The sequence below is a fragment of the Carcharhinus amblyrhynchos genome, chromosome 21 (genome assembly GCF_965287045.1).
Source record: "Carcharhinus amblyrhynchos chromosome 21, sCarAmb.v2.hapA, whole genome shotgun sequence".
NCBI classification, from domain to species: domain Eukaryota; kingdom Metazoa; phylum Chordata; class Chondrichthyes; order Carcharhiniformes; family Carcharhinidae; genus Carcharhinus; species Carcharhinus amblyrhynchos.
In genome coordinates this window covers 32,032,110-32,054,417 of record NC_137344.1, presented here as the reverse complement: position 1 = coordinate 32,054,417, position 22,308 = coordinate 32,032,110, and the positions used below count along the sequence as shown (strand labels likewise).

The 22,308-nt window shown below is 41.9% G+C and overlaps 1 protein-coding gene across 3 annotated transcripts in view; it reads right to left on the bottom strand.

Annotated features, from left to right (window-relative positions):
* pik3r6 (phosphoinositide-3-kinase regulatory subunit 6) overlaps nt 1–22,308 on the bottom strand; it is a 93,420-nt gene that overhangs the window by 14,581 nt on the left and 56,531 nt on the right. For all 3 annotated transcript variants that reach the window (XM_080208930.1, XM_080208931.1, XM_080208932.1), the window contains 7 exons: nt 14,270–14,453; nt 10,498–10,654; nt 8,424–8,510; nt 5,327–5,786; nt 3,817–3,919; nt 2,894–3,016; nt 661–771 (listed from right to left, as the gene is read on the bottom strand). In XM_080208930.1, coding sequence (XP_080065056.1) covers nt 661–771; nt 2,894–3,016; nt 3,817–3,919; nt 5,327–5,786; nt 8,424–8,510; nt 10,498–10,654; nt 14,270–14,453 — 1,225 coding nt within the window. The remainder of the gene's footprint in view (nt 1–660; nt 772–2,893; nt 3,017–3,816; nt 3,920–5,326; nt 5,787–8,423; nt 8,511–10,497; nt 10,655–14,269; nt 14,454–22,308) is intronic.

Genomic DNA, 22,308 nt, shown 5'->3' with positions numbered 1-22,308 from the left:
CTTGGGTACGCAGAGGGAGAATTTAGCATGGCCAATGCATCTAACCCTCATGTCTTTTGGACTGTGGGAGGAAACCAGAGCATCCAGAGGAAACCCACATAGACACAGGGAGAACGTGCAGACTCCACATAGATAGTGACCCAAGCTGGGAAATGAACCTTGGTCCCTGGTGCTGAGAGGCAGCAGTGCTAATCACTGTGCAGGAATTCGCTCTGAATATCTTAAATGGAAAGAATAGTTCACAAAGCTAAACTAACATCCTTCCAATCTCCATTTGAAAGAACTTATACTCAAATTAGGCACCCTATTCAGAAGGGGGCTTTGCTGTGGATGCTTGAATAGACTAACAGATGCACAGAAGCATTTAGTAAAGTGAAATTGAATCATTCCTGCTCAGCACAAATGCAGTCAGTCACTCACAGGAGCCTTAGCTAACAAGATTATATTGCAGAAATCCAGTTATCACAACTTGAGGTAAAATATGGCACTGTACACCAATCCAGATGACCACGCTACAAAATATAACTGTCTATGAAAAGAATATCATTTTGAAATATTTCTCTCGCTCAGCATCCTCACTGTTCAAATTTGGGTCAACGTAACAGAACTGTGATTTAAGAATTCTGTAACTCATTAAAATATATCACTTGGAGTACTCACTGTTACACTGTAGATTTGGAAGTAAACAGGCTGATATGCCATTCGTACATAGTAAGTCGTGACATCCACAACAAACGGGTCCGCACCGGACTGTTGTCCAAATGACGCTGTCTGCGGGAAGTGGTTATATCTGTTAGCTTAAAAACAGGCTAGAAATGGAAATACAATTCTTTATTTGTTATTTTTCAACAGGTTTAAAATACTTGAAAGTCAAAAGCCTCAAGACATGAAATGCATTTAAATGATTAATTTTAAAGCTTTTGCATTATTTTTGTGTTGTGGACATCGGGGGCAATTTTGTATCTGCATTCGCCGTGAGCACGAACAGCGATGTGGGCAAAAAATCTCGCAAGCTTTGGAAAACTAGATTCTCACCAGTGAGATCTTGTTTTCCATTCCCCTCGCTGGTGGCATTTTGGGCAGGAACCTCTCTTGAATAAATTGCAATGTATTTAAATATAATGAAAGGGCTTCCCTTGCTTTAGTTCCTCCCTCACTGAATATCCACACCATTTTTTCATAGACCGTTATGTAATGTCACACCAGCGAGGGTTACAACACATACAGAAAAACTAGGCAGTCAACAGGTATAAGTTAAGTATAGTCCTCAGAGGGAGAGGTCATACTTGGACAGTGTCCTGGCACAATCCCTGGCACTCTGGCATTGCCAACCTGGCAGTGCCAGGGAGCTGTGCCAGGGGCTTACCTTCTAGGGCCCCTCATTGGGGGTTCCCCTTACGTGTGTTTGGGGGGGGGGGGTCACCATGATGCTTGCAGAGGGGTTTGGGGTCCTGTGTCACACAGCTGTGGCCTGCCAGAACTGGTTCTTTGGCTATTATGAAATAGCCTTTTGATCAAGAAGATACTAGCAGCTCAGACTTTTAACATTACCTTAAACGCTACGCATAACAAATGCTGTATCAACAAACAACTGACTCAGAACTGATCTGGTGAAACTGCTTGGGTGATTTAAATTAATATGAAACTGTTTAAAGGGGAAATTGAATGGAAATATTAATTCCTTTAAACAAAAGATAATGCCCATGTTAAAATACAGAAATTTCTTTTATGACAAGTGAATGTAAAAATTGCAGTGTGATTTCACTCCACTGCAGCTTACACAAGGGACCAATATTCCGTGAAAATAATGAAACAGTTTAAAATTATTATGGGCTAGAAATCACCTTTAACAATAATTGTAAACGAATGCTATTGTAACAGATTTGTTAACCTGTTCAAAAAATATTGTCAGTATTACCGAGAGAATTCACTGCAATCCACCTACTACAATGATTTAGAATTCAGTCTGCTGATATTAGGACTTGGTACTAGTACAGACTCCACATTCTGATGATGCTGCAAAAGGCCACAGTCTCAAAGGCTACTCATGCAAGGGTTGTGTTCACATGCGAGTAATGTTAGAATTTGGACAGTCAGGTGGCGAAGGAGAGAACTGGAGCCCAGGGTGGAATTTTCCTGTCCTGACCACCACGGGAATCGTACTGGATGGGACACAGAACATGCAAAGGTTCGTTGACCTCGGGCGGGATTTTCTGATCTTGGGGGCAAGTGTGGCTGGAAAATCTGCCTCCCTGCCCCACTCCCGGTCTTTGCACAGGTACACACTTATTTTATTTGTTAGTAGGCTTACATTAGCACTGCAAGGAATTTACAGAGAGACGCATGAAATATTGTGGACCTTCAAACAACAATCACAGTTTCAGCCTGCTCCCCTATGTATGAGTCCAAACGTGTGCGGGTTAGGTGGATTGGCCATGCTAAATTTTCACCGAGATATGTAGGTTAGATGGATTAGCTATGGTAATTAGAACATAGAACAGTACAGGCCCTTCAGCCCTTGATGTTGTGCCTGACTATGCCCAAACTCAAGATCAAGCTGTCCCACTCCCTATAATTCTGAAGTGCTCCACGTGCCTATCCAATAACCGTTTGAAAGTTCCTGTGTGGAATTATGGGGATTGGGTGGAGGAGAGATCCTGGGTGGGATGCTCTGTCAGACAGTCAATGCAGACTCGATGGACTGAATGGCCTCTTCTACGGTGTAGCGATTCTATGATTCTATTCTATGAGCACAGCAGTCACCGTTTATCCTCAGAATAAAATGAAATATCCACCAACGTACAATTTACAGGTAGCCAGCTACATTTTTTTCTCCTACAACCTTTTACTTCATACTGCACATCATTAAGGATGAAATCTGAATTGCTCTTACCATTCTAGCCAGTTCCGGTATCATCTTGCGTAGGCTGCTGATGTTGCTGTTATACCACGGATCAATACTACCCAAATACCTGGACATCTCACATGAAAGGTCATTATGCAATAAAGGGATGACCTAAAAAACAAAGTATTTAAAAAGACTTTCACTATTATCTTTTCATAGATACCGATAGTACAACTAATTTTTAAAAGTCGGAAAAAATAACTGGTCATTTAGTAACTGTTTACAACACCGTTCCTTTCAACTACTTCATGTCCGAGGCAATATTTTTTACCAACAACATTGGAATATGAAGAGGGCAGCACGGTAGCACAGTGGTTAGCACTGCTGCTTCACAGCTCCAGGGACCTGGGTTCGATTCCCAGCTCGGGTCACTGTCTGTGTGGAGTCTGCACATTCTCCTCGTGTCTGCGTGGGTTTCCTCCGGGTGCTCCGGTTTCCTCCCATAGTCCAAAGATGTGCCGGTTAGGTTGATTGGCCATGCTAAAATTGCCTGTTAGTGTCCCGGGATGTGCAGGTTAGAGGGGTTAGCGGGTAAGATATGGGGGTAGGGCCTGGGTGGCATTGTGGTTGGTGCAGACTTGATGGGCCGAAGGGTCTCTTTCTGCACTGTAGGATTCTATGATTCTAGGATTAATTCCTAATTTAAACATAGAGACTAATTTTTACATGAAAAGCAGAATTTTTTAACAATAAAACAAACTTAATGACAATAGAAGACTTGCATTTAGAAAGCACATGATCACAGCCCTCAAATTAATCAAAGGATTTCAAAACATCAAATTTACAAACAATTCTGGTTTATTCAGAGTCAACTGTATGATATCATCCACCATATAGTTAGTAGGGACCGATCAGGAGATTAGAATTAATCTTACAGGAAATAATAATTGATAAACAGTTCAGACACACACCTTGCCAGCAGATACTGCATCCTGCTTCTCATTCATAACGGGGATATAGTAGAAATGCAAGTTTAGTTTTTTGGTCAGAAAAGATCTTCTTGTTTCTCTTTTCCTAAGTAAAGAATGAAAGTAAAATATTTCTGTCATTGTGTTAAGGAATAGCCCGGTGTCCATAATCATTTTGAGTTCAGTATTATTATTTGTTTTAATAAATCTGGATTATTTTACTTTGTGAAGATTTTTAATGCAATCGCTTAGAGTCATAGAGTCATAGGCACTTGGCAGCCTTAAGTCATGAAACTACATCCAATAACATAAACAGAGACCAAAGGGATGACAAAGTTTGCCATGTTTCCACAAAAGTTACGAACACAGTTAAAAATGTAAGCTTTAGTTGAAGCTCTTGAAGTATCAAGATGACTTTAGGAGAGGAATTGTTAATATGTGGAATATATCTGTAGCATTGCTAATTGGAAAAGATAATAAAGCATCATAAAACATTCCTGAGTCACGGTGTATTTGAGACTTTAAGATGGCACAGGTCCGACAATGGTTCTGCCAAACAGTCACCTTGAATTATAGAATCTCTACAATTTTGAAGAGGTCATTCAGCCCATCGAGTTTGTACTGACTCTCTGACAGAACACCTTACCCAGGCCCTCCTGCTCACCTTTCACCTTTAACCCCATGTATTTACTCCTTTAATCCCCTAACCTACATATCTTGGGATACTGAGGGGCAATTGAGCACGGCCAATCCACCCAACCTGCACATCTTTGGACTGCGGGAGGAAACCGGAGCACCCGGAGGAAACCCCCACTGACACAGGAAGCACGTGCAAACTCCACAGTCACCCAAGGCTGGAATCATACCCTGGTCCTTGGCACTGTGCTAATCAGAATTCTGGATTGTGCTATAATTTCACTCTGGGACTAATTGTGCCGCATGTGAACCCATCAGACAAAAATGAACTTAAAAATAATGTTATGCCTCAGCTGGGTGACACTACTTTGGGTGCAGGAGGTGGTGGGGGAGAAGGGTAGTTAACTTCTACTCAAGTGGGGCTCAGCTGAGAAAGCTCATGAAGAAACCGAACTTCCACTCCTGATGACTTTCCATTGGCTTCACCCGCAAAGTGTGCATGAATGGACATCAGGGAAATTAGGACTGAACTGGATTCTGATGCTCACAACAGGCAAATAGTCTACTGACATTCATTGTTAATTGTATGAGGTGTCCGAGAATACCACAAGATTATAGAACCAGGACATGGCACAAAGCTACATTTGAGGGAAGAAATTAATGAGGTGAAAATGCTTATCTGAAAGAACAAGGAGCCAATTATTGATTTACAAGATGACACACTGCCACTTTAATGCAAACCACTATAAAGTTTAACAGGAAAATTGATAGAAATATGAAGTAGAATAAAGCCAAATGCAGATGTTGGATAGCATCTAAAAAGGGGAACTTTTCTTATTTTGTAATATAAACTGTGATCAATTGTCCAAAGATTTACCTCAAAGAAAGAAAAGCCTTTGCTAATTTTCCCAAAATGCAATCATCCCCAATCACCATAACGCGTGCAGTGTAAGGCTTCTGTTGCTTGAAGTTAGCTAACGTCATACCACAGCCAAACTTGCGCTGAAGTTTGATATCAGCCCCTGTTGCTGTATTATCGTAAATGTCCGAAAGGATCAGTGTGTCCTGTGAATGATGACTTTTCTTCTTCATGCCGCACCTTCTGGACAACTTGCTTGGCTCTTTTTCAGATGCCACCTGCAGGAGGCAATCATTTAACAGGGGTGGATCTCCACAGTCTCTGACGATACCACTGTCTGTTGACAGAACCGAATATCTTGTTTGCTCAAAGTTAGGGCAGTCCGTTGGCTCACTCATCTCAGAGTTGTCAGAGTCACTGTTAATGATCTCCTGGCTGCCTTCAAATCGATTTTTAACAAACTGCACCAGCTCCTTCCCTGAAAAGATATATAACAGTATGAGTGAGAGGCAAAACACTGAAGTTGACATGCAGTTGCATATGTTATCAACATAAAATATTAGCAATTTTTTTATATATTAAATGGCAAAATTGTCATAGACAAATATATGTATACTGAGTTGTCACAAAATTAACCTTGTTGCTTGCTGGGATAGGAGGAAACTGAGACAAAGGTAGATGGACATTAACATGGGCCTGTCCCGCCAGCTACAATTACCATGGTGGGCGGGATGGGAAACTTCCACCCAATAGGTTTCCGGCAGACAACAATTATCACATAGCTTTATCAAGCCCAAAATGTGACATTTAGCTCACTATTTGAATTTCTCGACAAAAGCAAATCCCACATTTTGTTTTGGGAAGTGCTCCAAAACGTCCAGAAGTGATTTGTGAAACTTCAATGCTGCTATTGTATATAAGACTGAAGGTTGCCGAAAACTAGCATGCTGTCGTCGTAGCTTCTGAGTTCATCATGTTCCAGCAATAAATATGTAGGGCCAAATTAAACAATCGCGACTCTTATGGTGCTGTCATGGTCAGAATGCTATAGAGGACTTCCAAATGAGTCAGGGCTGCTTTGTCTGCCGCTGTTTCTCTATTGACCTATTCCTTAGCCTTGTTAAGTGAACTTTATTCATTTTCAGAAATGGCAGGGAGGGAGGAACTCAAGAAAATTACAATCACCAGGGAAACGGTACTGAGCAAATTGTTGGATTTATGGGTTGACAAATCTCCAGGTCCAGGTGGACTGCATAGTAGGGTCTTAAAAGAAGTGGCTGGTGAAAATGCTAATGCGTTGGTTTTACTTTTCCAAAATTCCCTGGATTTGGGGAAGGTTCCATTACACTGGACAAGAGCAAATGTAACTCCTTTATTCAAAATAGGAGAGAGATAGAAGTAGGAAACTCTAAGCTTAACATCTGATATAGGGAAAATGTTCAAAGCCATTACGAAAGAAGTTACAGCAGGGCACTTTAAGGAAAACAGACAGAGTCAACATGGTTTTGTGAAAGAGAAATCATATTTAGCCACTTTATTGAAGCACTAAGACTTGCTATGGATTGAGAGAAAGTGGTGGGTGGACTAAACTTTGATTTTCAGAAGGCAGTTAATAAAATGCCACATCAAAGATTACTATGAGGAAAAAGAGCCCATGATTTGGGGGTAACATATTAGCATGGATAGGAGATTGGCTAGCTAACAGTAAACAGAGAGTAGGCATAAACCAGTCATTTTCTAGTTGACAAGGTGTAATAAGCGGTGTGCCACAGGGATCAGAGCTGGACCTCAAGTGTTTCCAATTTATCTAAACAAATATCTAAATAAATTGGATGAAGAGATTGCAAGTATGATTGTTAAATTTACTGATGTCACAAAGATAGGTAGGAAATTAAGATGCAAAAAGGACATATGCAGGCTACAACAGGATATAAATACATTAATTAAATGGGTAAAGATCTGGCAAAAGGAGTATACTGTGGGAAAATATGAAATTGTCCATTTTGGCAGGAAGAATATAAAAGAAGGATACTGTCTAACTGGTGAGAGATTGCAGAGTTATGAGATGCAGAGTGGTCTGGCTGTCCTAGTGCATGTATCACAAAAGGTACAACAAGTAATTAGCAAAGTTAATAGAATGTGCTTGTTTATTGCAAGGGGAATTGAATATAAAAGTAGAGAACTTACGCTTCAGTTATACAGGTGAAACAATATCTGTGTACAGTGCTGGTGTCCTTATTTAAGAAAGGATTCAAATGCAATGGATGCAGTTCAGAGAAGGTTTACTGGAGTAATACCTGGATTGGGAGGGTAGTCTTATGATGAAGATTGGAATGGCTAGACTTGGATCGCCTAGATTTTAGAAGAATAGGAAGCGATTTGATTGAAACATATCCTGAGGTATAGTGACAGGGTGGATGTGGAAAGGATGTTTGCTCTTGTGGGAGCATCTAGAACTAAGGGTCATTGTTCAAAAACATGACCATGGGGCATGGGCAGGAAGACGGGATTAGAAAGAGCACCTGGATGTCTTTGGGTCAGCGTGGACAAGCTGAGTCAAATGGCCCCCTTCCATTTTACATCATTTCTCTGGTATCTATGATTCTAACAAGGGGGTCACCCATTTAAAATGAAGGTGAGCATTTTTCTCTCTTACAGGGTCATAAGTCTTTGGAACTCTCTTCCGTCTTTGAATATTTTTAAGGTAGAGCTAATAGATTCTTGAGGTTACAATCAGATCAGCCATGATCTTATTGAGTGGCGGAGCAGGTTGGAAGGGCCGACTGGCCTACTCCTAACAAACGAACATACAAGTTTGGAGGATAAGCTCCTACTCCTAATTCCTACGTCAAATTCCCTTCCAAGATAAATTTGTCACACAGCAACGTCCTACATGTGTAAAATAGAAGATAAAAAAATCTCCATCTTTACATTTCAATCATTATATATTTCTTCACCATATTATAAACATTTTCTTATTTGTATATTTGAAAATGGAAAGGACTCATAGTAATTCGGAATGTTGCATGAAATCATTTTTGTAAAAACCAAGTATGCACAATACATTTCAGAATCCTATTATAGGCATAAGAGCGTTAGAACAAAATACACTCACAGAGTAGGTCGTCTTCTTTCCACATAAAAAAACTGATATCTGGTTTTGGCAGGAGAATATTCTGCAGCCTGTTATTTGAAGGCGGCGCTAAAACACCAATTAAAAAAAAAACTGCTTCAATATGCGATGTTCTCACATCGTGTGATCATTTGTAATGCAAATAAAAGATCTATTTTAGAAATGGTTACAGACACAGGTATATAAACGCTTAACATGACTGCGAATGCTTAATGAGGCACGATGGCACAGTGGTTAGCACTGCTGTCTCACAGCACCAGGGACCCAGGTTCAATTCTCGGCTTGTGTCACTGTCTGTGTGGAGTTTGCACATTCACCCAATATCTGCGTAGGTTTCCTCCGGGTGCTCTGGTTTCCTCCCACAATCTGAAGTTGTGCAGCTTAGGTGGATTGGCCATGCTAAATTGCCCCTTAGTGTTGGGGAACTAGGTAGGGTAAATGCATGGGGTAATGGGGATAGGGCCTGGGTGGGATTGCAGTCGGGGCAGAGTCAATTAACTGAATGCCTCCTCTTGAATTTTGGGTTTCTATAATTGGATATCCCTCGATAAGCATTGTAGAGAAAATAATCAAATCAAAGATCTGCAGCCCTACCACAACCAGTTGTGAACAGTAGTGGAAGTGGGCAAACAGCAAAAGGGGGAAGGGCTTCATGAACATCCCAAAACTGAATGATGGGAGAGCCCAGCACGTCAGTGTAAAAGACAAGGCTGAAGCATTTGCAACAATCTACGATAATAAAGTGCATCGTCCATCTCAGATAGCTTTTGACCCAGTGTGCCATCAAGGAGTTCTGGTAAAATTGAAGTCAGTGGGGATCAGAGGGAACTCTCCACTGGCTGGAGTCAAAGGAAGTTGGTTGTGGATATTGGAGACTAATCATTTCAACCCTCGGACATTGTTTCAGGAATTCCTTGGAGCAGTGTCCTATTTCCAACCATATTCAGCTGCTTCATCAATGATCTACCCTATATCATAAGGTCAGGTTGGGGATGATCGCTGATGATGGCACAGCATTCAGCACAAGTTGCAACTCCTCAGATAAGGAAGCAGTTCATGTTTGCAAGAAACCATAACTGCAACATTAAGACTTGGGCTGATAAGTGGCAAGTAACATTCATGAACTGCAGTGGTTCAAGAAGGCAACTCACCACCAATTTCTCAATTCACCAATTGGGTTAGGCAATAAGTGCTGGCTTTGCTTGCAATGCCCACATCCCATGAATGATTAAAAGAAAGCCATACAATACAGGAAGTGTTTGGACAGTGATTTCAACATCAATATAGTTTGGAAATTTGCTGTTGGGAGCTTTTAAATCTCTATTCTGAAAGATATATATTTTCCTCTCTATTTTGCTCCTCTGCAGTCAAATCATGGCCCTAGTAATTTATGGGGCTATTCCGTGGTGTCACTGCTGGGATCTGTCCACCATGGTTGCTGCTGGCTTCACCATTCTCTAAAGGCCACGAGAGCCAAAAAAAGTAGGTTTCTATTGTTTGTTATTGTATTTGGAATTATAGTCTTGATCCTGGTCTGGATACCCTAAGTTGGTCCACTTACTCTGACAGCTGAGTTGGGTTACCATTTTCATTGTGTCACGCCATTTCACAGCTTGCTCCAATTCCTATATTCATTAGTCTCAAGCTGTGAAAGTTTTAAGTGAATTCCAGTTCATCAACCTTAACCTTTTTTTTGATAAGAATCCATACAGTGCAGGAGGAGGCCATTTGACCTATCAAGCCTGCACCAGACACAATCCCATCCAAGCTCTATCCCTGTATTCCCATGTGTTTACCCTGCTAATCCACCTGAGACTATGGGAAACTTAGCATGATCAATCAACCTAATCTTTGGAACGTGGGAGGAAACCCACGCAGACACAGGGAGAATGTGCAAACTCCACACAGACAGTGATCCGAGACAGGAATGGAACCCGGATTTCTGGCACTCTGAGGCAGCAGTGCTCACCACCGTGCCACCATGCTGCCCTTGCAGTATATTCTTCAGTATACTTTGTCAGATGGTGTAATGAATTAACTAGCGGTTCTCGTCTACCTTGGTGTGCAGAGCTAAGTATCGTCTGGTAAAGTTGTTGCAACTTGCTAATGTGTTTCTTCTGGGCTGTTGTCACCTCCTCTGATGATAAACAAGACTGCTCCGTGATAGCAACCACTTCCTGGAAATAGCCCTCAATCACGTTGCAGGGTTCATTCTGTAACACAAAAATGCAACTGATATTGCAGGGTCACCATGTGCTGAATAATATTTAACTCAAATAAGCTTTGGTGCTGTACCACAAGAATGAGTCTGTTCAATATATTTTGGAGAAAGCCTCTGCCAAAGCAACATCTGAGGAGCGCTGGAAATTGGAAATTAAAACAGAAAATGCTGGCAACTCTTGACAGGTCTGGCATCATCTGTGACATTCTGGTGAAAGGTCACTGTCCTGATCTGTTACTTCGATTCCTCTCCCCACGAGTGCTGCCAAAATCAAGCTGTACTGGAAAACTTTAGCAGGTGGAACGGATTTTTGTGGTGGTCACCCACATACCTTCCTCTCACTTGCCGAGTCAGTCAACCTACACATGCAACAGGGGAGAAAATAGCTCAGACCGCATTCGCTCAACACAAGGTGTGAAGAGGGCTGCAGTTTAAATACATGACCTTCTCAAAATCCCACACAAAGTACAGTTAAAACGTGAGGTGGTAATTCAACAAGTGATGTGGCATCTTTTGACGTTTAAAAACCAAGTCAAGCATTTGAAATAAATTAGTTTCCCACACTTTCAAACTGAATTTTAAACAGAATAGTTTTAGGCTGATGCTTCATGTGTTGCTAAGTTATTAAATCTTTGCCTCAGTGCACAGCAGAACAAGAATAAAAAGAATCAATTGAATGTATTAAAGAACATTTTAAAAAATCATAACAAGTAAAGGAATCTAAAGGTGAGAAAAGATGTGCTAAATGTTGTTATTAATGTGATTTGTAGCTTGTTCATAATGACATCTTGATACACCATCAATCTTTGCTGTCCATTTTTAATAATCAACTTGTTTCTCAGATTTTAGGGCAATAATTTCCAGAGGTGTCCAATCAACGCACTGCGTACTGGTTGTCAGCAGTCACAGTAAAATGTCTGACAACACCAGGTTTTAGTCCAACCGATTTATTTGATAATAGACTCACAAGCTTTCGGAGTTAGTTCCTTCGTCACCTGACGAAGGGACTAACCCCGAAAGCTTGTGAGTCTATTATCAAATAAATCGGTTGGACTAAAACCTGGTGTTGTCAGACTTTTTACTGTGTTTACGCCAGTCCAACGCAGGCATACCCACATCATGTCAGCAGTCAAACAGGGGTGAGTGAAGATTGGACTGGGGTGTGGCGTGGGGCGGGGGTGGGGGGTGGTTTTCAAGGGATAGGTAGGACGGTCCCTTCAGAATGCTAAAAAAGGAAAGGAGATCTATTTGATCATTAAGTGGAAGTGGTACGGCCCAGTGGTTAGCACTGCTGCCTCTCAGAGCCAGGGCCCCAGATTCAATTCCTAGCTTGGGTCACTCTCTGTACGAAGGCTACACATTCTCCCCATGTCTCCAGGTGCTCCAATTTCCTCCCACGGTCCAAATACATGCTGGTTAGGTGCGTTGGCCATGCTAAGTTCTCCCTTAGTGTACCCAAATAGGTGCTGGAGCGTGGCAACTAGGGGATTTTCATAGTAATTGCATTGCAGTGTTAATGTAAGCCTACTTGTGACATTAATAAAAAAAAGACAGAGGATGATCCACGAATAGGGAAGCTGGTGGGGTAGAAGGTGACGCTGAATATTGTGGTGCTGGGAGGAAAGGGAAAAGGTGAGAGCAGAAGTGCAGGAAATCCGATGGACCTTGTCAATCACAGAGCAGGTTGAGGAAAAAGGAGCACAGGTATGGATGGTGGCATCATCAAAGCAGATGTGTCAGAGGTGGAAAAATTGGGAGAATAGAGTCCTTGCAAGAAGTGGGTGTTGTCGAGGTCGTTGTGGGAGGCAGTGTGGTCCCATTGTTAGCAGGGCTGGCCTTACATCCTCTTCCATTTCCATTCTGCCATCGGCATTCAGTTCGTAAAATTCTGAGACAGTTTTTCCACTGTGGACAGCCGTGTATTGGGTTGAGGTCACCTGATGAGCGACTGAGTTTAACTGGCCTTTTTCCACTCTCAACCTTTAATAACTATCTGAGAAAAGAGGCTGTTTTGAACATGAATTCTAAAAAGCACAAAAGTAGCCAAGGTTTGCTGAAAAAAAACCCAATTAAAGTGACACTTGAACATTGGAATTTGACATTCTTCCAAAGGTTTAACTCAAATAAAAAGTACAAGAATTTTCATCATAATATGTCTGAAAGGGGAGAAGAAGGATATCTGATCAGTGGAAGGTGCAGTCAAAAACTCTCCCAAACCCGTTATTTTGTGTTAAAATGTTAGTGACAGAATGCTACTGAAAATGCAGAATCTCTCGTCAACAGTCAGAACAGGATGAAGGATCATGGGGGACTCAGAATCCCTACAGTGCAGAAAGAGGCCATTGGGCTTATCAAGTCTGCACCGACTCTCCGACAGAGCACATTACCCTAGCCCACCACCGACCCTGCTAATCCCCTTAACCTACAGACCTTGAGACACAAAGGAGCAATTTTGCATGGCCCAATCCGCCTAACCGGCACAGCTTTGGACAGTGGAGGAAACCGGAGCATCCGGAGGAAACACAGGCAGACATGGGGAGAACGTTCAAACTCCACACGGACAGTCACCTGAGGCCGGAATTGAACCCCAGGTCCCTGGCGCTGTGAGGCAGCAGTGCTAACCACCTCCATCGGGCTGACTCAAAGATAATGAGAGAATCCTCACTCAGTTTTTAATGGCAAATTAAATCCTTTGGGTATGGCATACAGTAATTCAACGATGCATAAAGTTAAAGATTTATGTTGTTTAATAAAGTTTTAAACCGATGAGTAAAAATAAAAATGGTATACTGTTGATGTCAATTAGTCCAATGAAGTCCTATGAAGAGACACTGGGAAAACAGCCTATTCTCTAGAGTTTCAAAGAATGAGAGGGGCAGCAGTGGTTAGTACTGCTGCCTCACAGCACCAGGGGCCCAGCTTCAATTCTGGCCTTGGACCACTGTCTGTGTGGAGTTTGTACATTCTCCCCATGCCTGTGTGGGTTTCCTTTGGATGCTCCGGTTTCCTCCCACACTCCAAAGATAAGCAGCTTAGGTTGATTGGCCCTGATAAATTGACCTCAGTGTCAGGGAGATTAGCAGGGTAAATATGTAGAGTTACAGGATAGGGTCTGAGTGGGATTGTAGTCGGGTGCAGACTCGATGGGCTGAAAGGCCTCCTTCTGCAGTACAGTGGTTCTAAGATTCTATGCAACCTACAAAAAAAACTTAAAAGGATGGTCAGGGTCAATTCAGGGAAGGTGTTTCCTTTGTTTGGGAGATCTAGAACCAGGAGGCACAATTTGAAGAAAAGGAGGGTGACCGAGATGAGGGGAATATTTTTAGTCAGAGGATTGTGAATCTTTGGATTTCTCTATGACAAAGTAGGCTGTGGAAGTTCAGTCACTGAGTGTGTTTAAAGCAGAGATTGACAGATTTTAAACAGTGGTGACATAAAGGGATATGAGGATAGTGTGGGGAAAAAAAGCACTGAAGTGTATGGTCAGCCATGATCTTATAGGATGGCAGAATAAGCTCGATGGGCTGAATGGTCTACTCTTGTTCCTCTGTCCCTATATTCCCAACGCTCTATAAATGAAGAGATTAGTTTTAAACATTCTACCGACCTGCAAAACTTCATCCAGTCTGTTGATATTACAGTTCTCTCTTAGGGCTGCTTGGATGGTATGTTTGATAACATGACCCATTTTAACAGTGAGTAGCTCATTTGGGTTCATTGAATGGATCTCATTGTAAAGGTAATTGCAGATTTCTTCAGAGATGGCATCAGGATCAGCAAATACAAAAGTCCTGAAAAAGAAGGATTTATCTCATCTAAGAATTTCAATTTCTTTTGACCGAAACTATTTGTCCTTAAAAGCACAATGTCACGTAACATTGCTCATTTAAAAAACAATTATACCATTGAGAAACATCTCACTCCAAAAACATCAAACATTTAATTACCATATTTCTGGTATCAAATATTTCTCCAAAAATAAGCTAATGAGGCTGAACTCCCCATAAATCCAAGTCTATTTAAGACTTCTTCCTCTTCCGGAGAGAGCAGCAACTCCTTTGCACTTAGGTATGATAAGGTTTACCATCCAACAGATTTTGGGCAGGATCTTGAGCCCACTCTTGCTGTCAGCGAGAATGCTGGTGTGGGCACGAGGTGCTGCAGGTGGAACCTCAAAGTCGTGGATCTCACTAGCGAAATCGCAACTTCGATCTGTGAGATCGCAGCGATGTGGTCTGGTTCACTCCCACAATGGGTGTGATCCTGATTTACCTACATTTTAATAGATTTCCATATTATTAAACACCCCCACCACACATTCATACCATGCTGACATGATGGGATGTCACGTTGGTGCGGTTTACAACAGGCTGACCCAGATGTGAACTTGTTGTGGGGATCCCCCTGCGGAGATAAAGGTGAGTATAGCCCCCAGGGCAGAAGGACATGGCCAGGCAGTGGCCCGATAATGCCACTGGTACTGCCACTTGGCACAATTGGCATTGCCAGGTTAGCACCATTCCCACCTGTGTCATTGTTACAAGGAGGAGTTGATCTCCTCTCTGAGAACTAATATTCCATCACTCAAAGGGAAGTATCTCCCTTCAATAATCTGTTAAAATGTTTGTGAGATATCCGCCCATCAGAAACTTTGTGGTTAAATCAAAATAACAACCTGAGGTTCTCTGTAAAATCAACAAGTAACACTTTATTCTTCTAACACTGAACAGGTTAACTAAACTATTAACAAACTAAGTAAAACATGATTCTAATGGAAAGCTGTTTAAATAAATCCAATTCCCAGTTACTAACAAAAAGAATAGAATTTTTAGTCACAGTCAAAATGCAATCAGGTTGTCATCTTCTGGGACCTTCTTTCTTCTTTGCTGGTTTCTTCTGCTTTCACTACCTTCTTTTGGCACCTTTACAATTGGGATGAGGTTTTCTTGCAAGACATCAATCTGGCTGTTACACTGGTGGACAGTTGCTGCCTGTGTATCTCTTTCTCTGCAAGGTGTGAACTATGGCAATCGCTGGTAGTCGGTTTTTCTGGCCATTCTCTAGAGCTGGCAACTGGTTTTATACCTCCAATGACATACCAAAATTCGCAGAATAGGATTGGTTTACAGGTTATCGAAACATCAAAATTCAAAACTGATAGGTTGTGGTGATTCAAATGCCTATTTCAAATTGATTGCTTAAAATTCAAAAACACGTTCTGATTCAAATACCTAAAGCCTGTTACTAAAGCAACCTTGTTGTTTTTGCCTCTGATACGTTGTTTCACTCTATGTACAGCAGACACCTGCGTCTCCTTTTTTTAAAAGAAACTCTAAGCGCTGAAAAAATAAAACCACCTTTTAAACTGACAATTTTACAATTCTTAGCATTTTACGAGTATTTATAAGTTTACAAACACTAACTTCACGACAGTCAGGGCCAAGAGGGGAAGGGGGTATAGCGGGGTGGGTGACAACATTAACTATATGGGGAAGGAGGAGTCTGGTGTTGAACGGAAACAGGAGGGGGGACTGTTGTGGGTAGGGTATGAGTACAACTCTGATCCGGCGTGGGGGGAAAGAGGTATTACGCTGACTGGGGGGTGGGAGAGTGCCGACTCTGAGCAGGATCGGGAGGGGAGCCCTTGAGACCTCTGTGAAGGACTGGGGGAAGGGGGGAGATTGCGGGGTGGGGAGATGATCATTCATGTTCCAATAGGGGCACCGTTTAAACATGGCACCAGATCTCAGTGCAGTTGAGCTTTGCCAGCATGTTTAGACCCTGCCGGTAGCATGGTGTCATGAAACTTGCCAGCTGTTTTTGTTTGACAGAGTGTGGTAAGATCTGGAGTGAAAACCGACCTGTTCCTCCAGAGCCAACACTGCCAAATTCTGAGATCGCCCCCAGAGGGTGAGTAATGGATTCAGCAGTCCCTATTGTGCCAGAGTTCTGGAGTGGGCACTGTAAGGAGGAGCAGAAGGAGAGCAATGGAAACAGGGAAGTCACGGGCTTTTAGGATGAGGGTTTAGGGGCAGGGGGGGTACCGGGTTCAGAAGGATATGTGGGGAAGAATGAAGGCGGATGTGACATTATGCAGGTTACCCCTGATAATATTGTGAGTATTGTTAAATGTCGAAAACATCACCCACGCCCAGTGCACACAATTTTGATGCAAATGCAGCAAACAAGGCAATTTCCTATTTGTGGGATTATCCAATTTAACCCTCTATCTCCTAACTCAAACTTATCTCTTTCTTTAATGAATCATTGTTTTATTCTATTCTGTCGTTCTGCCAACAGTCAATGCTTCTGTTACTGATTATAAGATTCAAGTAAAACCACTATTCCCCATTCGCTGCCATTCATCCTCACAGTTGGCATCAAAAGACCTCATGTGATCTCCTCATCTAACTAGTTCTTTCTTAGAATTTCAAAACTCTGGAACTCTTTATACTTCTCAGTTTTTCCTCATTCCTAAAATCTTTCAAAGCACAACCTTAGTATCAGCTAATCATTCCCTAACATACCCCACCATCTCCCTGACTGTGTCAGCCTCTCTGCCGTCCCCTGCTCTAACTCTTTCTCCTTGGTTTCTTGACAAAACAAGTTGGGTAATGTCACATATCTGAAAAGCCTTCTACAGTTACACAAGAACAATAATCAAGATGTAACAAAACTGACCGTTACGGAAATGCGAGGAAGTCAAAACAACTTATAAAGAGAGAGAAAACTGCCAGAGAGGTGAAAAGAACAAGGGGTTAGATTTTACAGCCAGTGGCAAGGGGTGGGCTGAGTGGGCTACTGGAATGGAAGGTTCCCCCTCCAGGAAGGAAAATTGACCACGAGTGGGTGAGAGGCGGGATTGGGTTCAGGAGGACCAGCGGTGAGAAACAAAGGTGGAAGTGACATCATGAGGGCAAACCCCCATCACCCAAATGATGTCCCTCTCCCCCCGCACCCCCACCTTTTTCCAGCTGGTCTCAAACAAACATACTGACCACTCCCACACATCTGCCAACACTATGCATTTTTCCTGGGTAATGTAATACACCAGACAATCAGCCTGGCAACAAGCTCAATTGGCCTTTAATGATTTATTTAAATATGGGGGATGGCCTGCCAAATTTGGTGCCCATCCACTTATTGTATTATAGGGGAAGATTTGAGGAGTGGGCAAAAAGTTCTTAATTGTTTAGATTGGAAAATAATGTTGTTCCCCTCGGGATAATAGATTTGTGGGGCAAACATCAAGAGGGTGAGGCTGAGTTGAATCAAGTGGCATTCTTCCATAGAAAGGAGTTAAATTAATGTCATTTGAGAAAGATGACTGACCTTTATTGAACAAACCTTGTTTTCCGGAGGGGTAAAAGGAAGGAAATTACAGTTCACTAAATTAGGGACTTTACAGTGAGGTGTGAAGGATGACAGATTGATTACATATTAACTCTGGGTAGTGTGGTTTTTGTGAATTTGAGTGGAATTTTTTTCATTGATTTAATGTTCTTCTTTTCTCTCTTCCTTTTCTGTTTCTGTATTTCAAGCAGCCTCTCTTGTAATCACTTTCTGATAGTTCAGAAGGTTCCTGCTGCTTACGTGCCCAATTTGTTTATTGTTCCTCTCTACAACTGCAAAGACCTTTCTTTTTCTCTGCATCAGGAGAATATAAAATATGTTGTTCCTTGGAACGTCTTTCTGTAATCATTGCAGTCCAAGTTTACCCTTTAATCTTTCACATGTTGTATCCTTAGCCAAAAACATGACTGGTGGTGAGCTGTAAAATCCAACCCGTGGCTGTAGAAAATTAAATAAAGTTTACACTTCAACTCAAATGCTGTGGGAGTCTATCTGAGAAATGATTTTAATTAATAAAATGTCTATATCCTATATAACAGTATATTTAAAGGCAACTACTGATAACATACTTCCAAAGCATCTCTTTGGCGGTCTTGTGGCGCAGTGGGTAGCGTCCTCACCTTTGAGCCAGAAGCTCCAGGCTCAAGTCCCACCCCAAGGATGGTTGGCCAAGGAAGGTGCATTCATAACGCAGCCAAACAGGTCCTTCCAAGCACACCAATGGCTGGCGGTAAGAGCGGGAGAGACTCCCGGTCAGTCATACTTGATGTGGAATGGCCCTCCTTATGCTATAAGCCCCTGGCGACAGACTGGAGATTGTTCCAAGAAGGGCTAGCTATGGAAGTGCCACCTTAGTGCACCACTAGGTTCAGGAAGAGAATTGGAATTGGAATGACATCTCTTAGGCAATCACGGGTAATATAGTGTAAAGGATTGATGTAATCAATAGGATACAACACGTGAAAGATTAAAGGGTAAACTTGGACTGTGATGATTACAGAAAGACGTTCCAAAGAACAACATATTTTATATTCTCCTGATGCAGAGAAAAAGAAAGGTCTTTGCAGTTGTAGAGAGGAACAATAAACAAATTGGGCACGTAAGCAGCAGTAACCTTTTGAACTATCAGAAAGTGATTACAGGAGAGGCTGCTTGAAATACAGAAAAGGAAGCGAGAAAAGAAGAACATTAAACCAGTGAAAAAAGTTCCACTCAAATTCACAAAAACCACACTACCAGAGTTAATATGTAATCAATCTGTCATCCTTCACACCTCACTGTAAAGTCCCTAATTTAGTGAACTGTAATTTCCTTCCTTTACCCCTCCGGAAAACAAAGTTTGTTCAATAAAGGTCAGTCATCTTTCTCAAATGACATTAATCTAACTCTTTACAATGAAGAAATGCCACTTGATTCAACTCAGCCTCACCCTCTTGATGTTTGCCCCACAAATCCATTATCCCAAGGGGAACAACATTATTTTCCAATCTAAACAATTAAGAAGCACATGGAGAAGACAAACCTGACACAGAGAGAGAAAAAGGGACTTTTTTTTTCAAAAAGGGGAAGACATCGCAAAGAAACAAATGTGCAAACACTTAGATTTGGAAGCAAGTGGGCAAGGAATGAGAATGCCGACAAGAGAGAATAGCCCAGAACATCAACAAGGTCACGTGTGCTGACATTGTGCAGTCAGGTTAATGAAATTCCTACTGGTATTTCAGGAGTGCATTGCTCCTGTGTAACACTATAGTGCAGCGTGCGAGGGAGTGAGTGAAAATTAATAGTATAGGAAGCTTACAAAGGAACTGAACCTAATAGCAAAAGCATGTGGGAGTAGTCAATACTTGCTGAATCTATTGCAGGACTGAGGTCACTGTCAGGTATCTGTCACAGAGAGTTTGTGTGGTTTTGTGGCTTTTTAAAGAATGCCTTCAAGTAGAGCATCTGGCAAAGGCACCCAAATGTAGGAACATTGAAAGAGGAAGAACAAAAAGCACAGAATCCCAATAAAACCACCTGTAATTCTCGACAAATGCAACACAGATAAAGTCTGCTAGGTGCCTGTAGGAGGAAATCTCAAAAAGTGTCTTACATGCTACATGGAATGAGATGGCTATGGTATTTATTAACTGCCGTCTCTCATCCCAAGACCACAGATAAATGCAAGTACAATGACCTGACAAGAGCAAACAAGTACATTGGAAGTTCTACTTCCAATCCCCTCCTCCCACTGTGCAATGAGCATTCAAATTAATAGAATCACAAATAACTGTTAATACTGTTCTTTTCTCAAGGGACAGTTACCAATTCTGGATTCTGATACATTTATCACCATTCCCCTAACAGTAATCACTCTCATGTAGAACCTTAAAATCCCAAGTTAATGGGCTGAAATCACCAGATATATAGCACAAGTTGCTATATGTCACTCAAGAACTCGCAATCAAAACCTACTACGTTCAACTTTGTTATAACAGCAAGGCAGAGGACTGGAACCAGCATTGGATACAGTAGACAGCAGATACACCACAGAGCAAAGAACAAAGAAAATTACGGCACAGCAACAGGCCCTTCGGTCCGCCAAGCATGCACTGACCATGCTGCCCGACTGAACTAAAACCCCCTTCCCTTCCAGGAACCTCTATTCCCACCCTTTTCATGCATTTGTCAAGACGCCCCTTAAATTGTATTTGCTTCCACTACCTTCCACGGGAGCAAGTTCCAGGCACCCATCACCCTCTATGTCAAAAACATGCCTCAAACATCTAAATCCAAAGCAGATCAGTGAGATTCTATACAACAAACAGCTTTAACAATAGGAGATGACAAGATTGGTTATTCTTTCTTGTGGACATTCTCGTTCCCTGCCAATTTGCTTCCAAATCTAAGTGTTCGCACATTTGTTTCTTTGCAAAGTCTTCCCCTTTTGAAAAAAAGTCCCTTTTTCTCTCTCTCGCTTTGTGTCAATGGTGAAACAGATCAGTGGGAGCAGACACAGACTTTCCTTTACTATAGGCTCATCAGAATAATGGAGGACAGAGGATAATCAAGTGGAAGAAAAGTAATTAGAATTTTCTCTTCATCAGCTAAATGAGCAGCAAAGCAGAGGATTAGAAAGATCAGATCAGATAAGAGTATCGAGAGCAAGATCCTATCCCATGTCCCTCTGCCAACGCCAAGATGACAGCTCCGACTTTTGCAAATTCTTCCACCAGATTAAACACATTCAACCAATAGCCTGCAATCATGAAAGCAAGAACATGAGATTAGGGGATATGCAAAATATAAGAGGCTTAGTAGACTAGAGAGTGAGTGAGGACATGCCATCTTCCCAGTGGAGGTCAAAGAGAAGGGTTTAGGTCATATAGCTCATGTAAATACTTGAAAAATAGGAATCTTCCAGTGATGTTGAGTTTCTGAGGTCTGTCTTGCAAGATGTGCAGCAACTGACAGGCATGATTGAAGTCTATACCCTTATTTGTGGTTACATCAGGGGAGAATTATCCTAATGCAGGGATCAACGTAGCAGCTACATTGGAAATACCAGCCTGGCTGGGCAGAAACTCCAGAAATACAACCAACAGCAATTCCCTCACAGGACCTACTGGCTCCTCAGTCGTGTGACTATTTTGTAGCACAGGAGTAGCCAACCACCTTTAGCCATACAGCAGTCACTGAGGAAGCTACCAAGTGATAGATTACAGCTTACCTTCACCTCCTCAGGGGGTCCCCGTGTCTAGATCAAGTTTTGAATGGCAGAATTATACAGGGCATGGGGAAATGCAGGGGATGCATTCAGAGAAATGCCTGCTCCCCTGATCTATCAGTGCAATTTAAGAAACCCTTCAAGATCCAGATAGTCCTCTCTGGGACTACTCTGAGTCATGTGTCTGTTTCTTATAATGCGTTTGACACTTTCTCCTTGTTGGCAACGTTGCTTAATTTCAGTGTTTGTTTCAAAGTTCCTTCCTTTCAGATTAGCTTCTCACTCACAGCTCTTTTAATCTTCAAAGTAAAAATGTTTTTCCTTTGAGAATTTGTGAATATTCCCTCTGACTTTATCATGGAGATATGGCTACTTTACTTTTTCCCTTTCCAACTCTTTCAAACATCAACTACGGGAACTGATTGGACTATCCAAAATGTCTACATGGATTGCAGTGCAATTGTCCCATCTTCTGTTCTCCATTTGACGGTTAAGAAATAAAAATAGCTTGTTTCCTGCATTAAACGTTTTCATCAGCATATTTAAACAGTCTCCACAGATTTCATTCAGTAGCAATTTGATGC